Here is a 19208-nt window from a genome sequence, read left to right as displayed (position 1 = left end):
ATATATAGTACTAAAAGGCATTGAGCCACCATACACTAATGCATATATATATGCATATTCACATTGGTACTCAATTTGGTAAACTTAGATTGAAAATTTCATACAATTATGAAATCAACTTTCCAAGATGTGTTATTTATAATTTGATTTATTATTGGAGCTACACATTTTCATCAGTGGCACGCCTCCTCAATAGAAGGTACATCCAAAACAATACAGCAAAGTTTACAAATACTTAAATTAAAATACATTAACATTTATAAAGGAACATCAAAAGTATAGAAATAAAAGAATTAAGTCATATCAAAACAGTCATCCCCTCTTTTTACAGGTATTCCTAATGTAAGAAAGTATAGTACATACTCCAAGTATTGAAATACACGCCATCGTGTTGGGATTCAATATTTCGACATTAATTATGTCATCATCAGGAATGAAAAAATTATCCATATTAGCAAGCTTATATGCACTAGTACCAAAAGTGTTTAACCAATCAAAACATTACCTCTAGTAGGTGACATAGCAGTGATTTAAACAAAAGATCAAAGCATTCTTACTCCAATGATCAAAGATACCTACAAAAACAAAGAAAGCTCTTTTTGAAGCTCTGAGCCCATTGTTAAGCAAAGGGTGTAGTCTACGTATAGCGAACGCTTCTTTAAACAATAGGATAGACCAGTTTCGGGGGAAATAATATGGATAATTTTTTCATTCCTGATGATGACATAATTAATGTCGAAATATTGAATCCCAACACGATGGCGTGTATTTCAATACTTGGAGTATGTATTATACTTTCTTATTCCTAATGTTTTATCTATATTTACACATTGCTCTTTTTGTTTGTTAGTTTTATATTTTGTAAGTTTAAAGTATGTATTAATTTTTATTTATATGTATATTTAACTCATTGTTTAAACACCTGGATCCAAATTTCGACTGCATTATTTTGTATTGTTGACAATAATATTCCTTGATTATTTCTCCGTCCGTAGAAGTGTCGATTTACAGCGCCCTCTCATCATAGAATTAAGTTTAAGCGCAAGCTCAGTTGAAGACAGAAAAGGGAGATGTAAGGAAATGTAAAGTTGAAAAGTTATTGAATGAGAGGAACATACCAAGTAACTGTAGATGACATTTTTCGGTAATTTCAAGCTCACAACTCTTCATGCATGTTGGCTTGCTTAAGCATGGTGTAAGTCTGTGGTCCTGACGTCACCAAATGTGATGAATCTTCAGTAGAGAGAGAAACGGACTTCTCGATTTTATGATAAATCGTTGACTTTAATTTAGGAGATCTGTACCACGCGAGTGTAACGTAAGCGCTGTTCACCAACAAACCGTCAGTGATATTTGCAACGTTTCGTATTTCACTGACTACAAATTTCCCCATCAAAACGCAAGAAAGATCTACAATATTTTCACTTGACTCATCTAAAAAAAAAAGTTTATTTTCGAGAATTTCTTGGTTCTTTATGATTAACAGATCCGTAGGAAAAATAAGTACACCGTGGTAAGAACACTTTCATAAGTAATGCCCAGCAAACGGATTAAAATAATATTAGGTTTATTTTGGCTTAATTTGTCTTCTAATATTTCCATATCCTTGAACAGAAACAAATGGAAACGAATTGTGGAAAGCGTAATGTCGCAAGACGGAACACGTTAAGAGAAGTATCCAAAAAGTAGGATATCACAAATAATGAGGCCACTATAAGTTATTCCTCCCCAGATTCTCTCAGATTTTATACTTCAGAAGCAGGTACTACGTCGTTTTACAGATTCTTTCGTATCTGGCTCTTCAGTGCCATTTCAATTAGGCCTATTACAGGCTTGACGTAATAATTTTTTTTTTTTCACGAAAACTTCTATTAAATTTATTTGCGACAGTATAAAAAGGCAATACAATGAAAAACGATACATGTTTGTGTTTAATCTGAGGACACCTAACGCTCTCTCCACACTATCAAAGTTTATGCGAAATATTTGTATAATAATAATAATAATAATAATAATAATAATAATAATAATAATAATAATAATAATTATCGACTTACGTAGCGCACGGTAGACCCTCTATGCACTTTACATTATTACCCCCGGTCACTGGATCAAGCACATAATGGAACACACATTCAGGCCCCATGGGAGAATTCCATAATTTTGCAGTAGTAATCAGCGCATGGTTGTGTTTGAACCTACCAGGTACCCACTTGTACTCATTCTCATGGGTGGAGAGAGACAACTGTAGGTAAAGTGCCTTGCCCAAGGACACAAGCGAATTGCACACAGCGAGCGTTTCGAACAACCCCCGACCTCAAGGTTGGGAGTCCAAGCCAACAACTTCGATTTGTATGATGTGCCCATTATGGGCATGATGATGTCATATATTACATCCAAATATGGGCATATCAAATTTGTCACATAAAATTTGATAGTGTGGATAGGGCTTAGAAAGTTGACTGCTTATTTAAATGGATCAAATAATAGGGAACTTTCGATTGCACGACGACCGTAGGACGTAGAACGTAATTACGTCACTAAAAGTCATCTGCGCATGCGAGAACGTTAAGGTCACCTCGTCGAGTAGATTCTTGAACGCAATTTGTCCAAATCTACGTAAGCAGAGAACGTAGGACGCCAGGTAGGACGGTCACGCATGAGTGACTCCGTTCTAGTGTCGCGTCGTCGCACAAATCGAAAGCTCCCTAATGGTCCAGAACTGCAACCAACTTCGTTTGATGTAGGTGAACACAAGTCGTTTGTGCAAGCTATTTCGATGGCACTATAGCCTATATCTCACTTAACTGTATTCTTTGTGTATATAAAAAAAAAGAACAACCAATTTGAATTTTTGTCATCCTGGATAAATATATATTTTCTAAATAATACAATGAATCAATAAAGCAAGCGATCAATCAATCAATCAATTAACCAACCAATAAACTAGTTATCACACAGAAACAATGAGACATTTTTTGTGTAACAGTTGGTTTTATTAGCATTGGAATCAACAACTCAAGATTTTTTTTTAATCACATAGCTATATTATAGGGGTACAGATGTCTCAAATGTTCGAAATATTTGCAAATAGAGCAATTAACTATGTATAAAGATTATACCTTAAGACACTAAGCAACACAAACACGTCCAATAATGGAAATACAATAAACCCGCGCGATCATTATTCTGCTGTTCCTAATATTTCAAAGTTTAGTACAAATATTAAAACATGACTTAACCATTTAAGAAATAGATTATAATGTCCTCCATATATAAATCTTTTTATATATATCAAGTAATACATTTGCAATAGGTTATACAAGGAAAATCTTTCGTATATTTTGCAGACTATTAATAATAAATGGTCAAAATAAATGCACCATGTGATTCTAGTTTGAGACTAATTATCTTAATTAGTTGGTTTAATTATTTCCAACTCAAATATTTCAAGGCCACCAAAAAAGGGGATAAGCTGCAGCCCTACGAGCCCTAGTGGCTCAGCAAGGATATACTCTTGTGAAATGGGGCAAGGCTGTTTCTTTCTGAATCATTACAATGTTAGCACTAAAAATCTGAATTTTGCAGGCAAAAGACCGACATGTCTGACAGAGGGGTCTGAGCCAAGGGCCAACAAGAGCCTCGGTCAAGGTCTAGTCCAAATTGTGCTTTTAGAACACAATATTTAGGATTGGCAAATAAAATAATGTTATCTGGATAGGAAATTTATTTTTTTATTTTAGATCTGATGACCCGTTGTGGCATCGGACGAAAAGGGGATCCAGGCCTGTCCAATGGGAGGAAAATTTCCCCTGACGCCGCCGCCAGCACTGGCCTGCGCAGATAACAAGCATTTATACCTATATCTGTTTATTATTGTGAACAGTATTGAAGAATCCATTGGTTTGTTCATATAGTGCTAGACTGGTGTAATACCAACACTACGCTAACCGAATCGGAGATGCAATAATCATGATCACAAACACAACCTCAGTTCACCTCCAAGTATATCTAATTTTAACAATGTAAACAACTTTATAGAAAATGGTATGAGGTAATTCAATGTCAACTTAAGTCATAAGTTGTGCGATTGATTTCATATGGCTTTTATTTATTTATTTTTTTTTTTGGATTGTGTCCAACTAAAATATCATTCTAATCTAGACTAATCTAGATCTGTATTAGAAACTAAATCTAGTTTAATCAACAGAAACTTTCTCCTTAAGAAAAAAAAAATTAACGTAAAATTGACTGAAAATGTACAACCAAATTTGCATATAATACAAAAGTAATTTTGGCATGATTCAGTGGATGAGGTCCAGTTGTAGTTGATTTGAACACCAACATATACAGAGGTTCACTGTCAAGTTGTAAGGGGAAAGGGATTAAAATTAACACACATGAATCATAAATAGATAAAATTGTTTATATTGATGGTGAATGGTAAATGCCTAGGCATATTGTATCAGTTGTTTTTTACAACCTAAAAACCTGTTCGGATGGTTAACACTTGCATTTGAATACCAAGGACGTCAACAAGAAGATATATTAAGAGAACACTTATGTCATTAGGAATAACGATATGACAATGCATTAACCTGTATATATAATAGTACAGTTGATTTTATATCATCAAAGTAGTTGTGAGCATTTCATATGCAGGTTGTTATGAGCAGAGGTAGTTGCAAGCACGAGTTATGAGCACAAGTAGTTACGAGCATGTAATGAATTTATGAGAACTGCTTGTTACAATCAAGTTGAATACTTGCTCAAATAAGAGTGTCCCAATGAGGGGTTGTTATGAGCAGGGGTTAAGAGCAACTAATGAGAACTATAACTGCTATGAGCAAGTCATAAGCACTGGTTGCTATGAGCACTAGTTGTTATGAGCAAGTTCTAAGTACTGGTTGTAATGAGCAATTTCTAAAAAGATGATTAAGTCATAAGCATACTAACTTGGTATGAGCAAGTTAGTATGCATTCATAAGCCATAAGCCCTGTGCATTGTGAGTCTTATATAATAAGTATGTCATGAACAGGGGTTATTATGAGCAAGTTATAAGAAATTGGTTATGATCAAGTCATTAGCAATGGTTGTTATGACTTAATCAAAACAGTAATAAGAAGAAATGGATGACAAAGAGAACTTTCTGGAGGGAAATTGAAAGGTTAAAAACAAGAAGAGGTAGGCAAAGGATAAGTTTCATAAGCAACACCAAAAACTGGAAAAAGTTGAAATATGGGGAATGCGAGAGAAAGGCAGAAGATGCAAGGGGATGGAGATTGATGGTCGTCAAACTGCTGAGCAACAAGTAAGCAATGGATGCTATGAGCATATAATGAGCAGAATTGTTAGGGTAACCTCATGAAAAGGGTTGTTATGAGTATGTCATAAAATTTAAAATTCAATTCAGTAGATACCTACTGTTTTCCCTAAGGCACAGTTATGCTTTAATAACTAAGTCTTGTATCGAGGCTTAGGGAGTGGCGTTGTTTTTAGTCATGAGATAAAATCTGCTGCCACAGGATTTGAACCCAGGACCCTGGGATTGGAAGGCAAGCATCTTAACCACCAAGCCTTTCAACTCCACTGCAGTCATAAACTGGGTTGTTGTTATAAGCATGCCTTAAAATTCATAATTTTAGTGATTGAAGAATCAGACGGTGTCTATTTTGGGCTACTATTCAATATAAAACTGTTGATCCATAGTTTCTAGTTGTATTTCATATTATATACAAGAAAATCTGTCACTAATTAACAACCCCACTCCATTTCAATTCAACCTAGATTGATTTACACATTATGTCCTGAATTCAATTCACAGTTCTTAAGTTTTCAAATCAGAAAAAAAAATAAAAATATTTGACCTAAAATGAAGACACTTGCAGTAACCTACTCAAACTATTCTGCAAAATCAAATAAAATTACAATAAAATCAGCAGTCTTCACATCAAATATTAAATTTCACAATTTTTAAAATTTAAATAAAAATAAAGGAAAAAACTCACACACACGCTCACACACTATAGTATATACATAATGTAAAAACCTCAGGCAAAAAACACTGCTGCTAATAAAATACTCCTGATTTCCTAAAAAAACTACAGAGAATGTCCATAATACACAAATACAAATAAAATAATACAGCCGAAATTGTCATACCTAGGTTATTGGAAAATGCCACTTTTCCATTTACTCTGATAACATTCACATGATTTTAAGTTGAAATTATTAATAGAAAGAATCACTATGGACAGATTGTTCTAAAATACCAAATTTACATTTTTGGTCATACAGTATGTATATTAATAACATGTCATCTACAGTAAGCACAGCTTTATTAAGGGACTGAAAATGTTCTGCTTATGAAGCTGTAACTGAGAAGGATTTACAATTAAACCTGGTGTCAACTCACTAATGACCAGATGGACCTACCATTTAAATTTGACAATGGTGTCAAACACCAATGACTAACTGTATATGGTATATTATAGGACATGGTGCCAACAACAAACAGCTGACTAATTTTAATCTGCACCAAGCACCAATGTTAGATTTGGTACCAAACATTTCTTACTATGCATTATCTTGTGTAGCCTATAATTATTTTATAATCTTTGGAATATAATCATAATTTACCTGGTTGATCATGAAATCAAGCCAATCCAAGGAGGTAAGTTTGTAAAACAAATTACATTATTATAATAATCACTAAAATTAACCGTAATCAAATTGATAATGCTGCAATATCATATTGTTTATGCAATCTATTTTCAGCCTATCATATTTTTCCTGATTATAAAGTGACTTAGTTTCTAATGAGCTATTTATTTTTACTAATGACAAATCTTATTACGAAGCTTAAATATTAGTCACTATAATACACAACATTGAGCTCATACACATGTTATGTGTACAAAGCTCTGAAACTGATTTATATTTAATCAGACACTTGAATACAAACACTGGAATACTGTTATCAAAAGCCTAGCTCAACTTTATGATACCGAGTCTAAATGTCAAGTTATGTCCAAGATACAGCGTCACCGATCAAACGATCTCCCCGACAACATTCAACAAAGAGCTTAGCTCTTTCTACGTTAATAATGAATACTGACGATGTATAGCCAAACTAATAAGATGCACTGTTGAATTATTGAGTTAATAAAAAATAAATTCCTCCTACGCATCTATAGATTTTTTATGATTAACAGAATACATTAGTTATGATTAAAGCATGATTAAAGAATGCCCATTTTAATAATAATCTGATTGGTCAATAAATATCTTTAAATAATCCTGATTTGTCAATATATTTATTGAAAAGAATACATCAGCAATGAATAAATAGTAGAAAATAAATAAATTCGGAATGGTCAATATATCTTTTCCATGATTAATGATTGGTCAGTATCTCCTTTCATTGAATTCTGATTGGTCAATATATCATCCAAATGAATTAAGATTGGTCAATATAAATTTGAATTTGAATATCATTAATTGAATGCATATTTTTGAATACATATAATTGATATAATTAAATATAATTGATTAATAAATCTGCATTTAAAAAAATGTTTTTTCTTGGATATATCTTGACAATATGACACAGTAAACATGATAAGGAGCAGTCTTTGAATACCTAAATATGAATAATTTTGGCACGTTCACGTAACAAGAGCATGCTGAAACCACCACAATAACTAGATGACACTAATAACGCCACAGCCACTGTCAACTAACATGAATTTGTACATGGGGATCTATAAGATCTATATGTACAAGCATCAAGGTGCATTCACCTACAATACAGGTTGGCTCAGAGAGAGGGCCTGACTCACATCAGGCGAGGGCTCACTAGCATTCACATCCCACACTGTGCATTGGAACAAAACCCTGCATGTAAACCAAGTCTTATTCTCCCAGCTTATACACTTTGCCGTTAAGTGCAGAGTCGCCGTAAGAACTTGTCTCTGTGGGAATATCCGCAGAATCTTTATTTCGGATCCAGAGCGTGACGATGGTGTTCTGACTTGGTAGACCAATCACAGCACAGGATCCGTCAGCGGAGATTTGACAGCAGCTGATCGGCTCATCAGGGGTAAAACTTGCAAGCCGTTGACCTAATGAGGATAAAAATATTAATTTATTTCTACGATTTTAAAATTTGATATAAATTTCTTCCCTGAGTGTGGAGTATGTGTTGATTAGTGTTGGACTCAATGAAAAGGTAATAATAAAGTTTATAGACCTTGTTGGCATGATTAGCATATCATTAATATTATTCCACTCCAAATTATCTGCTTCATACTCAGTACCTATTTACACTACTGAAAAAAAAAATGTAGGTGAAGTGCTAACAAGGACAAACCAAACTGACTGCACCTGCTTGAACCCATGACTTATCAACTTGAAGCCTGATAACTTACCACTGTACCATAACAACACATACTCATCAGAAAACAACAAAGGCATAAAATCTCTGTACACAACATAGATTTAACTAGTAATAAATCAAAGGGACTGAACCTACCACTATGCAAGTCCCAGGCACGTATTGTACGATCTTTTTGTGAACTGTCGAATGTTAAGCAACGAGTTCCATCCTGGGAAAGGTAGATGCTATCAATAGGGTTTGTGTGTCCACGTAAAGTATGCCTGCAATAATGAAAATAAAAGTAATATTATTAACAATAACGATGATGATGAGGGCTGCAGCTACACTACTCTCCTAGTTAAGCATGGTTTCCATAAAATTGCTACACTACATTGTATAACTGTCTCAAAAAAACAATCGGAAAGGCTTCCCAATTTGAACCATCAATTAACGTCCTCAAAAGGTGTCAACGGTACCATGTAGAGATTTCATAGAAAGCAGGCTTTACTCAACTACCTTATATAGGGCCTCAAAGTGCTGGACAACGGAGCAGTGACACTGGTTCCTTATGCTGTCTTCTTTTTGTCTCTTTGCCTGTTTGGCTTTTGTTAGTTTAGGATATTTCTCGGTTTAAGATTTCTGTTTATTTAAAGACAAACTCCACTCTCTGTGAGCTCTAGATGACGCAACACCGTCTGCTGATTGTCGATGGTAGTCTGAATGGATTGTCATTAAATTTGATTGGTTGCGTTCTCCATTGAATCGCATTGGCCGGCGACCGTCGGACGTAGTGTGCCCAGTTTAACTATAAAATTTTATTTGACAAAAACATGTGAAATGCCTAAATATGGTCATGATGACATCATATCATGACCAAATATAGGCACATCATGACTATATATGGGCATACAACAGTTTAATATCCTAGATAGAGCTTTAGTGTTTACCTGCTGCCTCCTGATGATAAATCCCAGACAATCAAGCTGCTATCCTCCAGTGCATTCACAACACAGCCACCTTCTACTGATACAAACACAGCTGTCGTGTTACAGTGAGGCTTCCACTTTTTAAACAACTGCCCGCTCTGAAGATCGTAAACTATCACAAAGTTGGGGCTAGAATCGCCGAGCTCCTGTATAAAGTACACACAAAAAAAAAAAAATAATAATAACAATAATAACAACAACAACAACAACAACAACAACAACAACAACAACAATAATAACACACATTTTTAAAATGCATATTAAAGCAGAAAAACTGGCTTATCACCGGTGCTGGAAGATGTTAGAAAGAAGTTGAGGTATTTGAAAAGGAAGGATTTAAGACTGGATTTGAATAATTCAGGATCAGAGATGATACGAAATTGTGGGGGCAGAGAGTTCCAGAGTTTAGGAGCATTCACTCGTGGAGTAATAAGTTGCAATAGAATGTTTCTTTTGAAACCTTTTATTTTTCAAGTATTAGTTTGTAAATATACCGTTCATCATTTTTATTGTGCACAAGAATAAATACAGTTCCAGCCCCCTCTAATTTGGGACCACTTTTTTAAAATACCAACTACTGTTGTTAATCTATTAACACACAGCTATCACTCTAATTCTAAGACCGAACCCCGAGACTACCCAACATTTTTTTTAGCCTGAGGTCAAAGGTGGTCCCAAACTGTAGGGCGAACTGTAGTAGTAGAACAATGAACTGTTTATTATTTCTAAACAAGTTATATATTTTTGACCTGCACTTTTTGACCTGCAATTGACCTGCACTACTAACCTTAATGACACAAACAACGTAGTGCCCATCGTTGGATATTGATGACATCTTTGTGATAAACTCGTGCTGCGGGATGCGTAGATCATGGACAAGCTTACGATTGTTCAAATCCCACACTAAAAGCGGGCTCGGCTTTTGGGTTTCATCCCCACAGACGCACTTCTCGCCATTTTCACTGACCAACAGACTGTTCAGGAAACGATCTTCTCCGACCTTGAAAGTGGAAACAACATCACCCGTAGACCGCTTTATAATATTAACAGTCATACGATTCCGAGACAACGCTACAACATGCTCTTCATCATGCAAAGCAAAGTACGGCATTTGAATGTTCATTGTTCCTTTCAATTTGGTTTCTAATTCACCGGTATCAAGATTGTATATTTTGAGCACACGATTACACAAGATGATTACCTTGTACCTATCTATGCAATGTATGTTGAGCGGTTTATCAACATTTGTCAATGTACGCACAGCTTTTTGCGTTGCAACATTCCAAACAGACACCTCTCCTTTAGCACTCGATACAGAAACCATATGCTTGTCATCACCCTTTATACGAAATATAGCGGTGAGGTCACACCCTTGCGAGGTTTCTAACCTTTCTGAACTATTTAACGGTAGCAAACATATGTTAGAGGGCAAAAAATTTGAAAAAGGTGGCCGGTTGGCCATATTGCACAGAGAAATCATACGAGGGTATTTGTTTTGTTGTCCTTTTAACATATCGCCCAGTCTTTGCTGAATCTGAGGAATTAATTGAAGGCCGTCGCAAACAAGCGCATAGGCCGAGACTTGCAGCACATCTTGTAAAAGTTTGAGATCCAAATCGTTGGGATAAGATTGGAGACCTAACAAAATATCTTCAAGTACCTCATAGACTCCACAGTGACTAAGCTTTGTACTAAGCCACTCTAGGTCCCAAATGTAAACGTCACTGAACTTTTTGTCTCCGCATTTAAAGGCATGGTATGGTAATTCCTGCATTCTTCTAATATTTGGCATTTTTCCGCACGTATCATGTTGTTTTAAAAAGTGATTACGCAAACTGGAATGGAGAGCTAATTGTTTCTCATTTGTGTCCAAATAACGTTTCTTTGCAGTCTCCAGAATGACTGGGTAACAAAACTGACGTAAACAAATACTGTTATTAATATTTGTTTGAATAAATGGTTCCAATTCAAAGAGTATAGTTTCCCAAAGCAACGTTGGTAAACGCTCAGTTTTCAAATCTTTTAAAAGTGTGGAATTACTCGACAATATATCATTCATCTCAACATTAGAGAGTCCGTACCTAGCAGCACAAAAATGTCCCATAGCACACGATACTAAAGTCCGCCCATATCGTTTCTCTAGGCTTTCAAACATTGCCTCGCCCTGGGCTTTGGGGCTAGCCTGTAGTTTGAGTTCATTGCTTGGTGTAAAACTATGCCAACGACTTGCCTCATAGCAGGCCATGTGTAAGAACAACGGCAGTGGTTGTTTTTCAAACTTGTTGCTTAAAAATGTAAATTGTTCATCATTTAATGTTCTGCCCTTTGAATGTAAACGACGTTCTATCAAATTTTTCATTGTTTTCTCGTCTAATCCAGGGATATCCAATTCCGTAACCTGTTTACCTAGATGGGACTAGAGAAAAAAAAAAAAAAAATGTGTTAATTTAAATTTATGATTTGAGACATCTATTTTTCATGCACTAATGACTCTTCTGTGCAATTATTTCAAAATAGTACATGAAAAATTACTATATAAATTGCTTATTAGTGAATTATATTCAAAAATATGTACATGTTATGATTGAGTTAATATGCACTCACTCTACCAATTGCAAACCCAATCGCAAATTTTCCTGGCCCTGCCGATATTAATAATTTTTTCTGATTGCTGGTTAAGTTTGATTAATACTCTGGAATGGCTGGCCAAACATTTAATGCATCTAGCAGGCATTTAACTCCCAAACAAGATTAAGAAAATAAATTTACATTGGTTACTACAATTAATGAAACTAATTACCAGTTTTGTAAATTAGAGTTACCTTTATTTTATCATATGTTTGCGTTGAACTTGTGCAGGTTAATAATAATTTAACGTGGGATGGTAGAGTGGTAGGGAGCCAAGAGATGTCTAGGTCGAATCTCTCCAGTCCATCGAGAATGATCAAAACTGGTCGCTCTGGTGATACCTTCTTTAGTAGTTGGGACAAAACATTGCCAAGTTTATCAGCACCCTAAACAGAAAAGAACATATTAATTACTGACAAAACAACAAACAAATATTAAATGTTTGGGGCAACATTCTCTGAATACTTAAGTTATGTTCACACATACGGCGTAAGACTGGCGTAGCATACGCCGGCGTAAGCTAATCCACGGATTAAAATTACAAAGTGTTCACACAAACAGCGTTCGATTAACGCTGGCGTTAAACTAGTAGTAATATAGGCCTATGGGGGAATAGATTTTAGTTTTAAATAATGTACAGGTTCCTAACTGTAGTAAATATTTACAGTGTTTAATGATTATTATACAAGCGATTATTGTATTTTAAATGAACAATTTTACTTCTGATTTTTCAGCTAGCATAGTGGAACAATCGTTGGTGTTGCAGGTTTTAATAGACAGTCTAAATAGGTTAAAATATCTTACAAAACACAAACAACAAATCATATACATTGTAAACTAAGTAAAATGCAATAGAAAAAGTACCCCTTTACCATTTCATTTATAGAGAGCACAGAAAAGAGATCAAGAAGTAACTAATCTATAGAAATGAGGTCAAATCATTCAAGCATCACTGGCGTTAGCTCCACTGCGTTAACTAATCTGGGGTCTGCAGGTAGCGTTAATAACGCCACAGATGTGGCATTGTCAGTGGCGTAAGTAACGCCACTGCCTAGTTCACACACAAAGGCGTACACTACGCCAGGCTTACGCCAGCCTTACGCCGTGTGTGTGAGCATACCCTCAGTCACATCCAGGCGACCAAACACAGAGGAAGGCCACCAAAGAGACAGACAAACTGCCTCCAGAAAAGTGAACTAGAGCTCAAAATCAGGTCACGGTACTAGTGAAGAACAAAATAGGAGGGCATCATGAGTCAAGTGCCACCACTCACTCAAAGTTCAAGGTAGGTTAAGTTTATTTTTTGCTTTTGAATGTCTACTTTACAGACACAACATGTTTTTGTCTAAAAAAAAAAAAACGTTACCAATTTTTTGTAAATAAGTCTTTATTTTCATAATGTGTAATAGTTTTTATATATCTTTCTATTTTAAAATGTGTAATAGGTTTTATATATATTTTGTACTGTTAGTGTAATAATGAAAAATAAGTAAACCAGTTTTGTAAATAAGTCTTTATTTTTATAAAGTGAAATAGTTGTTATATATTTTTCTATTGATTGCTATACTAACACTTTTGGCCTTGTGCTATGTTTGTACCATGTTTTTACAAGGTCTTAAATTTTCATTGTAATGTTTTAAAGACTGGATTGTATTGTTTTATTGTGAAAGCACTGCATAGCGTGTGCCACTGATGCAGAGTGTCAATTTCAAATAAAGTTATTATTATTATCCACTTACTTTATAAGCAATAGACACATGTTCTTGGTATATGTGTGCAAGTTGTTCACAAACACTCTGTAGTACAGAGTTCAAGTTGCTAGATGCCGCTGATGCTCCAACGAATCGTAAAACGCAAGCCATGGGATCTCGCTGGCACACTTTGGCAATCTTTGCAGCTAAGGCTGACTTGCCACTACCGCTAGCACCATGTAAGAGCAACACCTGTTTAGAATCACTTGTCAAATGGTTCTTCAGGTCTTCCAGAATATCTCCTTGCCCAACAAAATTCTTACAGTGGCGTTGAGCGATGAAAATGTGATGCTGGATCTCTTCAAACAATCTGTTACTAATTTCTATGATAATAAAGTGAAACAATTAATTTAAAAATCGAATTGTAATTTAACTTAGGAGGAGAAAAGTACATTTAAATTTATTGATTGGAATTACTGGCCGGGATGGGATTAAGGAGGTTTGCACCATCTATCTGTAAAATTTACGCTGGGCCCTACTATTTCAAATATCTTGATCTGCTAAAGTATCATGTAATTAGTAAGACAGAAACACATACAACAATAGTCTCCCGGATTTTATCAAATGTCAGTTATAAATAATTTACATAAACTTTCTATTAGCTTATGAATAATAAAAATACTACACACAACTTACTTTTCACTTGCATCTCCTCATCTATTCGTTGCTTCTCAGCAATGGATTTATCAATAATTTCTAGGAGCTGCTTTAATAATGTCGATTTCAATGCCTCAACATATTGTTCATGATCTTTATGAGTCTCAGGAGATAGGCCTCCTTCTTTCCAAGGAACCCTCAACTGCAAAAATACAATAACAGACTTCTAACAACTCGCACATTAGTAATTAGACTCAATAGATTAAACCTGTAAGTCTAGTATATCAAGCTATACCAATTTTGCCTCATTTACTGGGCCTCAAGTAATATAAAATAATTTCATCAAAAAAAATATCATGTTCATTATTTTAAAGACTCGCAGCTCGGATGCAAATAAGTAACACATACCCCCTGTTTTGCCACTAATTTTTTTTAAAACTTCAATGTTGCGGTGTGCGGAACATACAATTAAAAATTTTTTGATGATCTGAGGATTGAAAAACATAAACGAGTGTTTAAAAACCAATCCCGTCACATCAAAGCCGGGCACCCACTGCATCCTTGTTGGATTCGTCATACGAACGCAACTCTGCTCTCTGTGAGCGGTAGAGACGACGCTGTTTGTTGACTATCGGTGGCAGTCTAAACAGATCACTATTAAAAACGATCTGCTGCGCACGGGTTGTTGCGTTGCATTCTTCATAGAATCGCATCGACCAACGCCCGTTGGGCGTAATAAGTGCCAGCTTTAGTCAAACCAACGAGGCTTACCTTTATGAAATGTGATTCAATAACCTGCTCTGCTAAACGACGAGTTAGTTGACTCAGCTGTTCTTGAGAATGCTCGTCTGGTTCCTTGGAGTCCCCGACGAGATCAAGATACTTCCATGCAACGTTGTCGGTAGAGTCGATGTCATCAAGAACTCTGTGCACCCAAACCATACCTTCTTTAATACTGGTGGGACTAAAGATTCCGTCACTCACCTCCATCTCAATATCTATAATGGAAGAGCACAATTAAAAAAAAAAATTCTTTTTTTCGTTTGTTGTTATTTTAAATTGGAATTTTTGGCTGGGAACCAGCCATATGTGTGCGCTCAGCAGTGACATGTAACGGATAAATTGTCCCTTATCCAGCATAACTCTCATACGAAGGTTAGGCAGAGCCGAGCAATCAGATTCCACTTAAAACCATACGCTAGCCAGATTTGAATAGGGTCTTCAGCGCAACAAGTAGGAACTTTAACTCTCAGCTAAACGCTTAAGTTAGTTTTTAAAAAAAATCTAATGGTTAACAGCAAAATTGTAGGCTCAGATAAATTGTGATGGCAGCACATGGAATTGCAACTTTAACCATTGATAATATTTTCTTACCTGATGCCATGTAAATATCTTTTTCTTCTTTGCCCCAGCAACTTCGCATGATCGAACAAATACGTTCCTTCGTGGCTGGCCAATTAGCATAATCTTCGCATGATTCGTGCGGTGGTTGTAAAATGTGGACCTGGGGAATGGCATTGGTGTCATCATAGTAGTAACGGTTAATTAACGCCTTTTGTTCTTCATCGACCTTCTTCTGCAATCGGTCAAATGCAGTGGAGCGAATCTTCAGTGGGCAGATGCAGCGGTCATGCTTCTGATTTAAAAATAACTATAAGAAAATTGAATAAATTTGCAAATGAATACTTGTTAGGAGTAGACTGAGAGGTTTGTTATCAAATATTGATTAGGGGCCATCCATAATCATTAACATTTTCAAAAGAGTACAAAACATACGCTTTAGGGGCAGAGGGTTGAAAATGTAGGCATAAGTACTCTTTTATGAAAAAGAAAAAATGTTGATCTCAAAATGACACAAATCAACATTTTATTATGTTTTTGGTAGGAAGAAGGGGGTCACAGAAAAGAGTACATTTTGTACTCTTTTGAAAAATTCAAAAATTATGAATGACCCCTTTAAAGATCTATGCTAAAGAATACAAGAATATTATTACCGGTCTCCATCTAATTAAAGACCCATCTAAAAAAGACCACCTCCAATTAAAGACCACTTTCTATGGTCCCAAATTATCTTTATTATTCTAATTAGAGAACAAAGCTGCTAAAGACCAGAAAATCCTGTTCTCAAACTGGTCTTTAATTGGAGGGAGACTAATACATTTTTAATTTCAAGTTAATCAATTTTCAATTTTTTTTTGCCTCATGACTGATAGTACATCCTTACTAGCCTCTTTAATACATATTTCAGTGATAATCAATTTATTATATTTCTGTGTCACAGAAAAAAGCATCTCTCTTTTTCTTATCATTGATGTTAACTTGACAGATACTTCCAGAATGCCATTTTAAAACCAGGCTCAGGGAGGGAAAAAATGTTTTGATGTGTTGTAGAACTGATTTTTTCTGAGACACAAAAAGCATATTTGACAAAAAAACACAGAAGCGGTTAAGGAGATACAGATTTTTTTAACATTTAAAAACTGGGGGGGGGGGGAAAGGGGCGTAACCACCCTTCTTTTCACCTTTCAATTATCAACAACATCTACAACAATCAGTTCTACAACATATCAAAACATTTTTTAATCCAGAGCCTGGGTTTAAATCAAGTAAACAGTGTGGCATGTAACAAGATAGCTTTAGATGCACACTATAGTTTATGAAGCTAACTAATAGCTTACTAATGGCTAATTAGTAGGTGGATGGCATATAAAGGAAGGGTCACTTAAATCTGACACATATCAAAGTTCAGAATTTTACCACTACGTGCAAGGCTACAGACAAGGCTACCTACCAGAAAGTTAGGACCAGTCGATTTTGCTTGGCATTCACGGATCACACTTGAGCAAATATCGTGGGTGTTTTTGTCGTGTATGAGATTATCCCAGGTTCCTTCATTTGGGTCAATGGCCAGAAATTCGTAGCCGACCTCAGAGCAGTGAGATCGCAATGTAGGATAGATATTGTTCCAGAAAATGCTTCTTTCTAAATCCGAATCTAGGGGAATAACACTGATGATGATAATACGGTACAAGATGATACAAACTATTTTTCAAAGAAATAGCTTTTGTCAACATTACTATTCAATTCATATATATTTCTAATTAATTATTAATTTTAATTAAAACATTATATTTACATTCTAGAAAGCATGAACAATTAATATTTTCTATCAAATTAATTGTATAATTAATATCACAAGTTGTAATATTAGTATCAAATAACGGGGAAAAAAAATGAAATTTGATAATCCTTGCATATGACAGGCAGCACCAACCATAAAATAACTACTTCTTAGTTTTAAAAAAAAACTTATTTTATTTATTTTCTTTATATTTTTAAGATTCTGCTGTCACAGAAATTGAACCCAGGACCTCAGGATTAAAAGACAAACATCTTAACCACTAAGCTACTGAACTCCACTCTAATGATCACCACTTACCAACTGCAACAGCACTGATAAACATGCGAATCATTCTTGGTTTGGGCCAACTTTTGACAAAGCCCAACTGTCCAAACAACAATTTCTGCACATCTTCTCTGTAATTTTCCAAGCTAGGCAAGCACTCTTTTGGAGCATGAACAGGCTCAATCTTGGGCGGTGGTAATTGCTGAGGTGGTGGTGGTTGCTCTACAGGCTTCTGCTTAACCGGTTTGGGCTCGACAGCAGGCGGCGCTGGCTCTGGTTTCGGAGCAGGCCCTTTCCCTTTATGTGGGTCAACATTACTGGATGAGGTCTTGCCTTGACGATTCCCCATGCTACGAATATCAAACAAAATGACAGATTTAGCAATAAACAAACAACAACAGCAGCATAATTCAAATCTAGAACGTTATAAATAGATGCTGGCTAAAGTTCTATTGTATATTGTAAATGTGCCAACAACAAGGTCTTTGGATGCCAACTAGCAACAACTTGGCCTACACGATGATAATACGCAAAAGGCAAGCTTTATAGAGGGTACTGTATGTCATGGGTACTGGACCTGTCATACGTTGCTTAAATTTACACCTGTCTGAACACGGCGTATCCTTCTGTAGACTAATGACAGAACAGTTGTTTTGTAGACTTTTCATTCACGCGAACAGGAAAAGCCTTTTCTGCTCAAGGAAATTAGCGACCAAGGATAGGGCACACATAGGAAATGACAATTACACAATTACTAGCTGGTGTCCATCCATTTCAGAAATAGTGACAGAGTTGACAACAAAATTAGGATGACAAAAAAAAAGTTAAATTTAAAAAAAAATGCAGACAGCCTCAATTATTAATTTAATGATGATTTTGCAGACATAGTTTATAGACACTTTATGATCATCGTGTTATTTTACGACTCCTTTATCTGATTTTACATTTTTGAACTAGCATTTCAACCGAACTTGAATCAAACTAACATTATAATTATACTGAATTTATACTGTAATAACAAACATAAGTACTCCTCAACAACTAAGACAGCATTTACACTGCTGCCCCTCCAGCCAGGCAGCTCTTAGGCTGGCGCGCATGCTTACCGCAATGTTGACAGTATTACAGACACTGTCTGAAATGGACTTTGTAGACAAAGCCAGATCTCTGCCAAGGATGTGATCTGTCAGTGTGCAGAATATCTGTATTTTGTAAAGCAAAAGCTTCTGTAGTTTTTTGTTTTATAATGCATATCTTCGAAGCTCATTATCTTTCTAGAGTAATATATTTTTTTAAATGATATGGTTTGGTTTCAAAAATAGTTCTAAAATTTGAGGCAAGTGGGTGTAGGTTACAAACACATCACACAGGCATATGGCCAACAATATCTCATTTCCATTTCGAAACGTTTTTTAGGAGATATTTTTCTCCAAAATTATAACTATTACTACTACATCAATAA

The 19208-nt window shown here is 35.4% G+C and overlaps 1 protein-coding gene across 2 annotated transcripts in view; it reads right to left on the bottom strand.

Annotated features, from left to right (window-relative positions):
• Positions 1–2974: 2974 nt before the first annotated feature.
• LOC117118973 (NACHT and WD repeat domain-containing protein 2-like) overlaps positions 2975–19208 on the bottom strand; it is a 47054-nt gene continuing 30820 nt past the window's right edge. For both annotated transcript variants that reach the window (XM_033263726.1, XM_033263727.1), the window contains 11 exons: positions 17780–18096; positions 17132–17334; positions 15715–15991; positions 15112–15338; positions 14380–14542; positions 13732–14066; positions 12187–12378; positions 10152–11780; positions 9326–9510; positions 8535–8659; positions 2975–8124 (listed from right to left, as the gene is read on the bottom strand). In XM_033263726.1, coding sequence (XP_033119617.1) covers positions 7916–8124; positions 8535–8659; positions 9326–9510; positions 10152–11780; positions 12187–12378; positions 13732–14066; positions 14380–14542; positions 15112–15338; positions 15715–15991; positions 17132–17334; positions 17780–18096 — 3862 coding nt within the window. In that variant the 3' untranslated portion in view covers positions 2975–7915. The remainder of the gene's footprint in view (positions 8125–8534; positions 8660–9325; positions 9511–10151; positions 11781–12186; positions 12379–13731; positions 14067–14379; positions 14543–15111; positions 15339–15714; positions 15992–17131; positions 17335–17779; positions 18097–19208) is intronic.

Source organism: Anneissia japonica, unplaced genomic scaffold (genome assembly GCF_011630105.1).
Source record: "Anneissia japonica isolate Jap-2015-1 unplaced genomic scaffold, ASM1163010v1 scaffold1826_len1998817_cov189, whole genome shotgun sequence".
Classification (NCBI taxonomy): Eukaryota; Metazoa; Echinodermata; class Crinoidea; order Comatulida; family Comatulidae; genus Anneissia; species Anneissia japonica.
The sequence above is the reverse complement of the archived record's forward strand: the minus strand, read 5'-3'. Positions and strand labels throughout refer to the sequence as shown.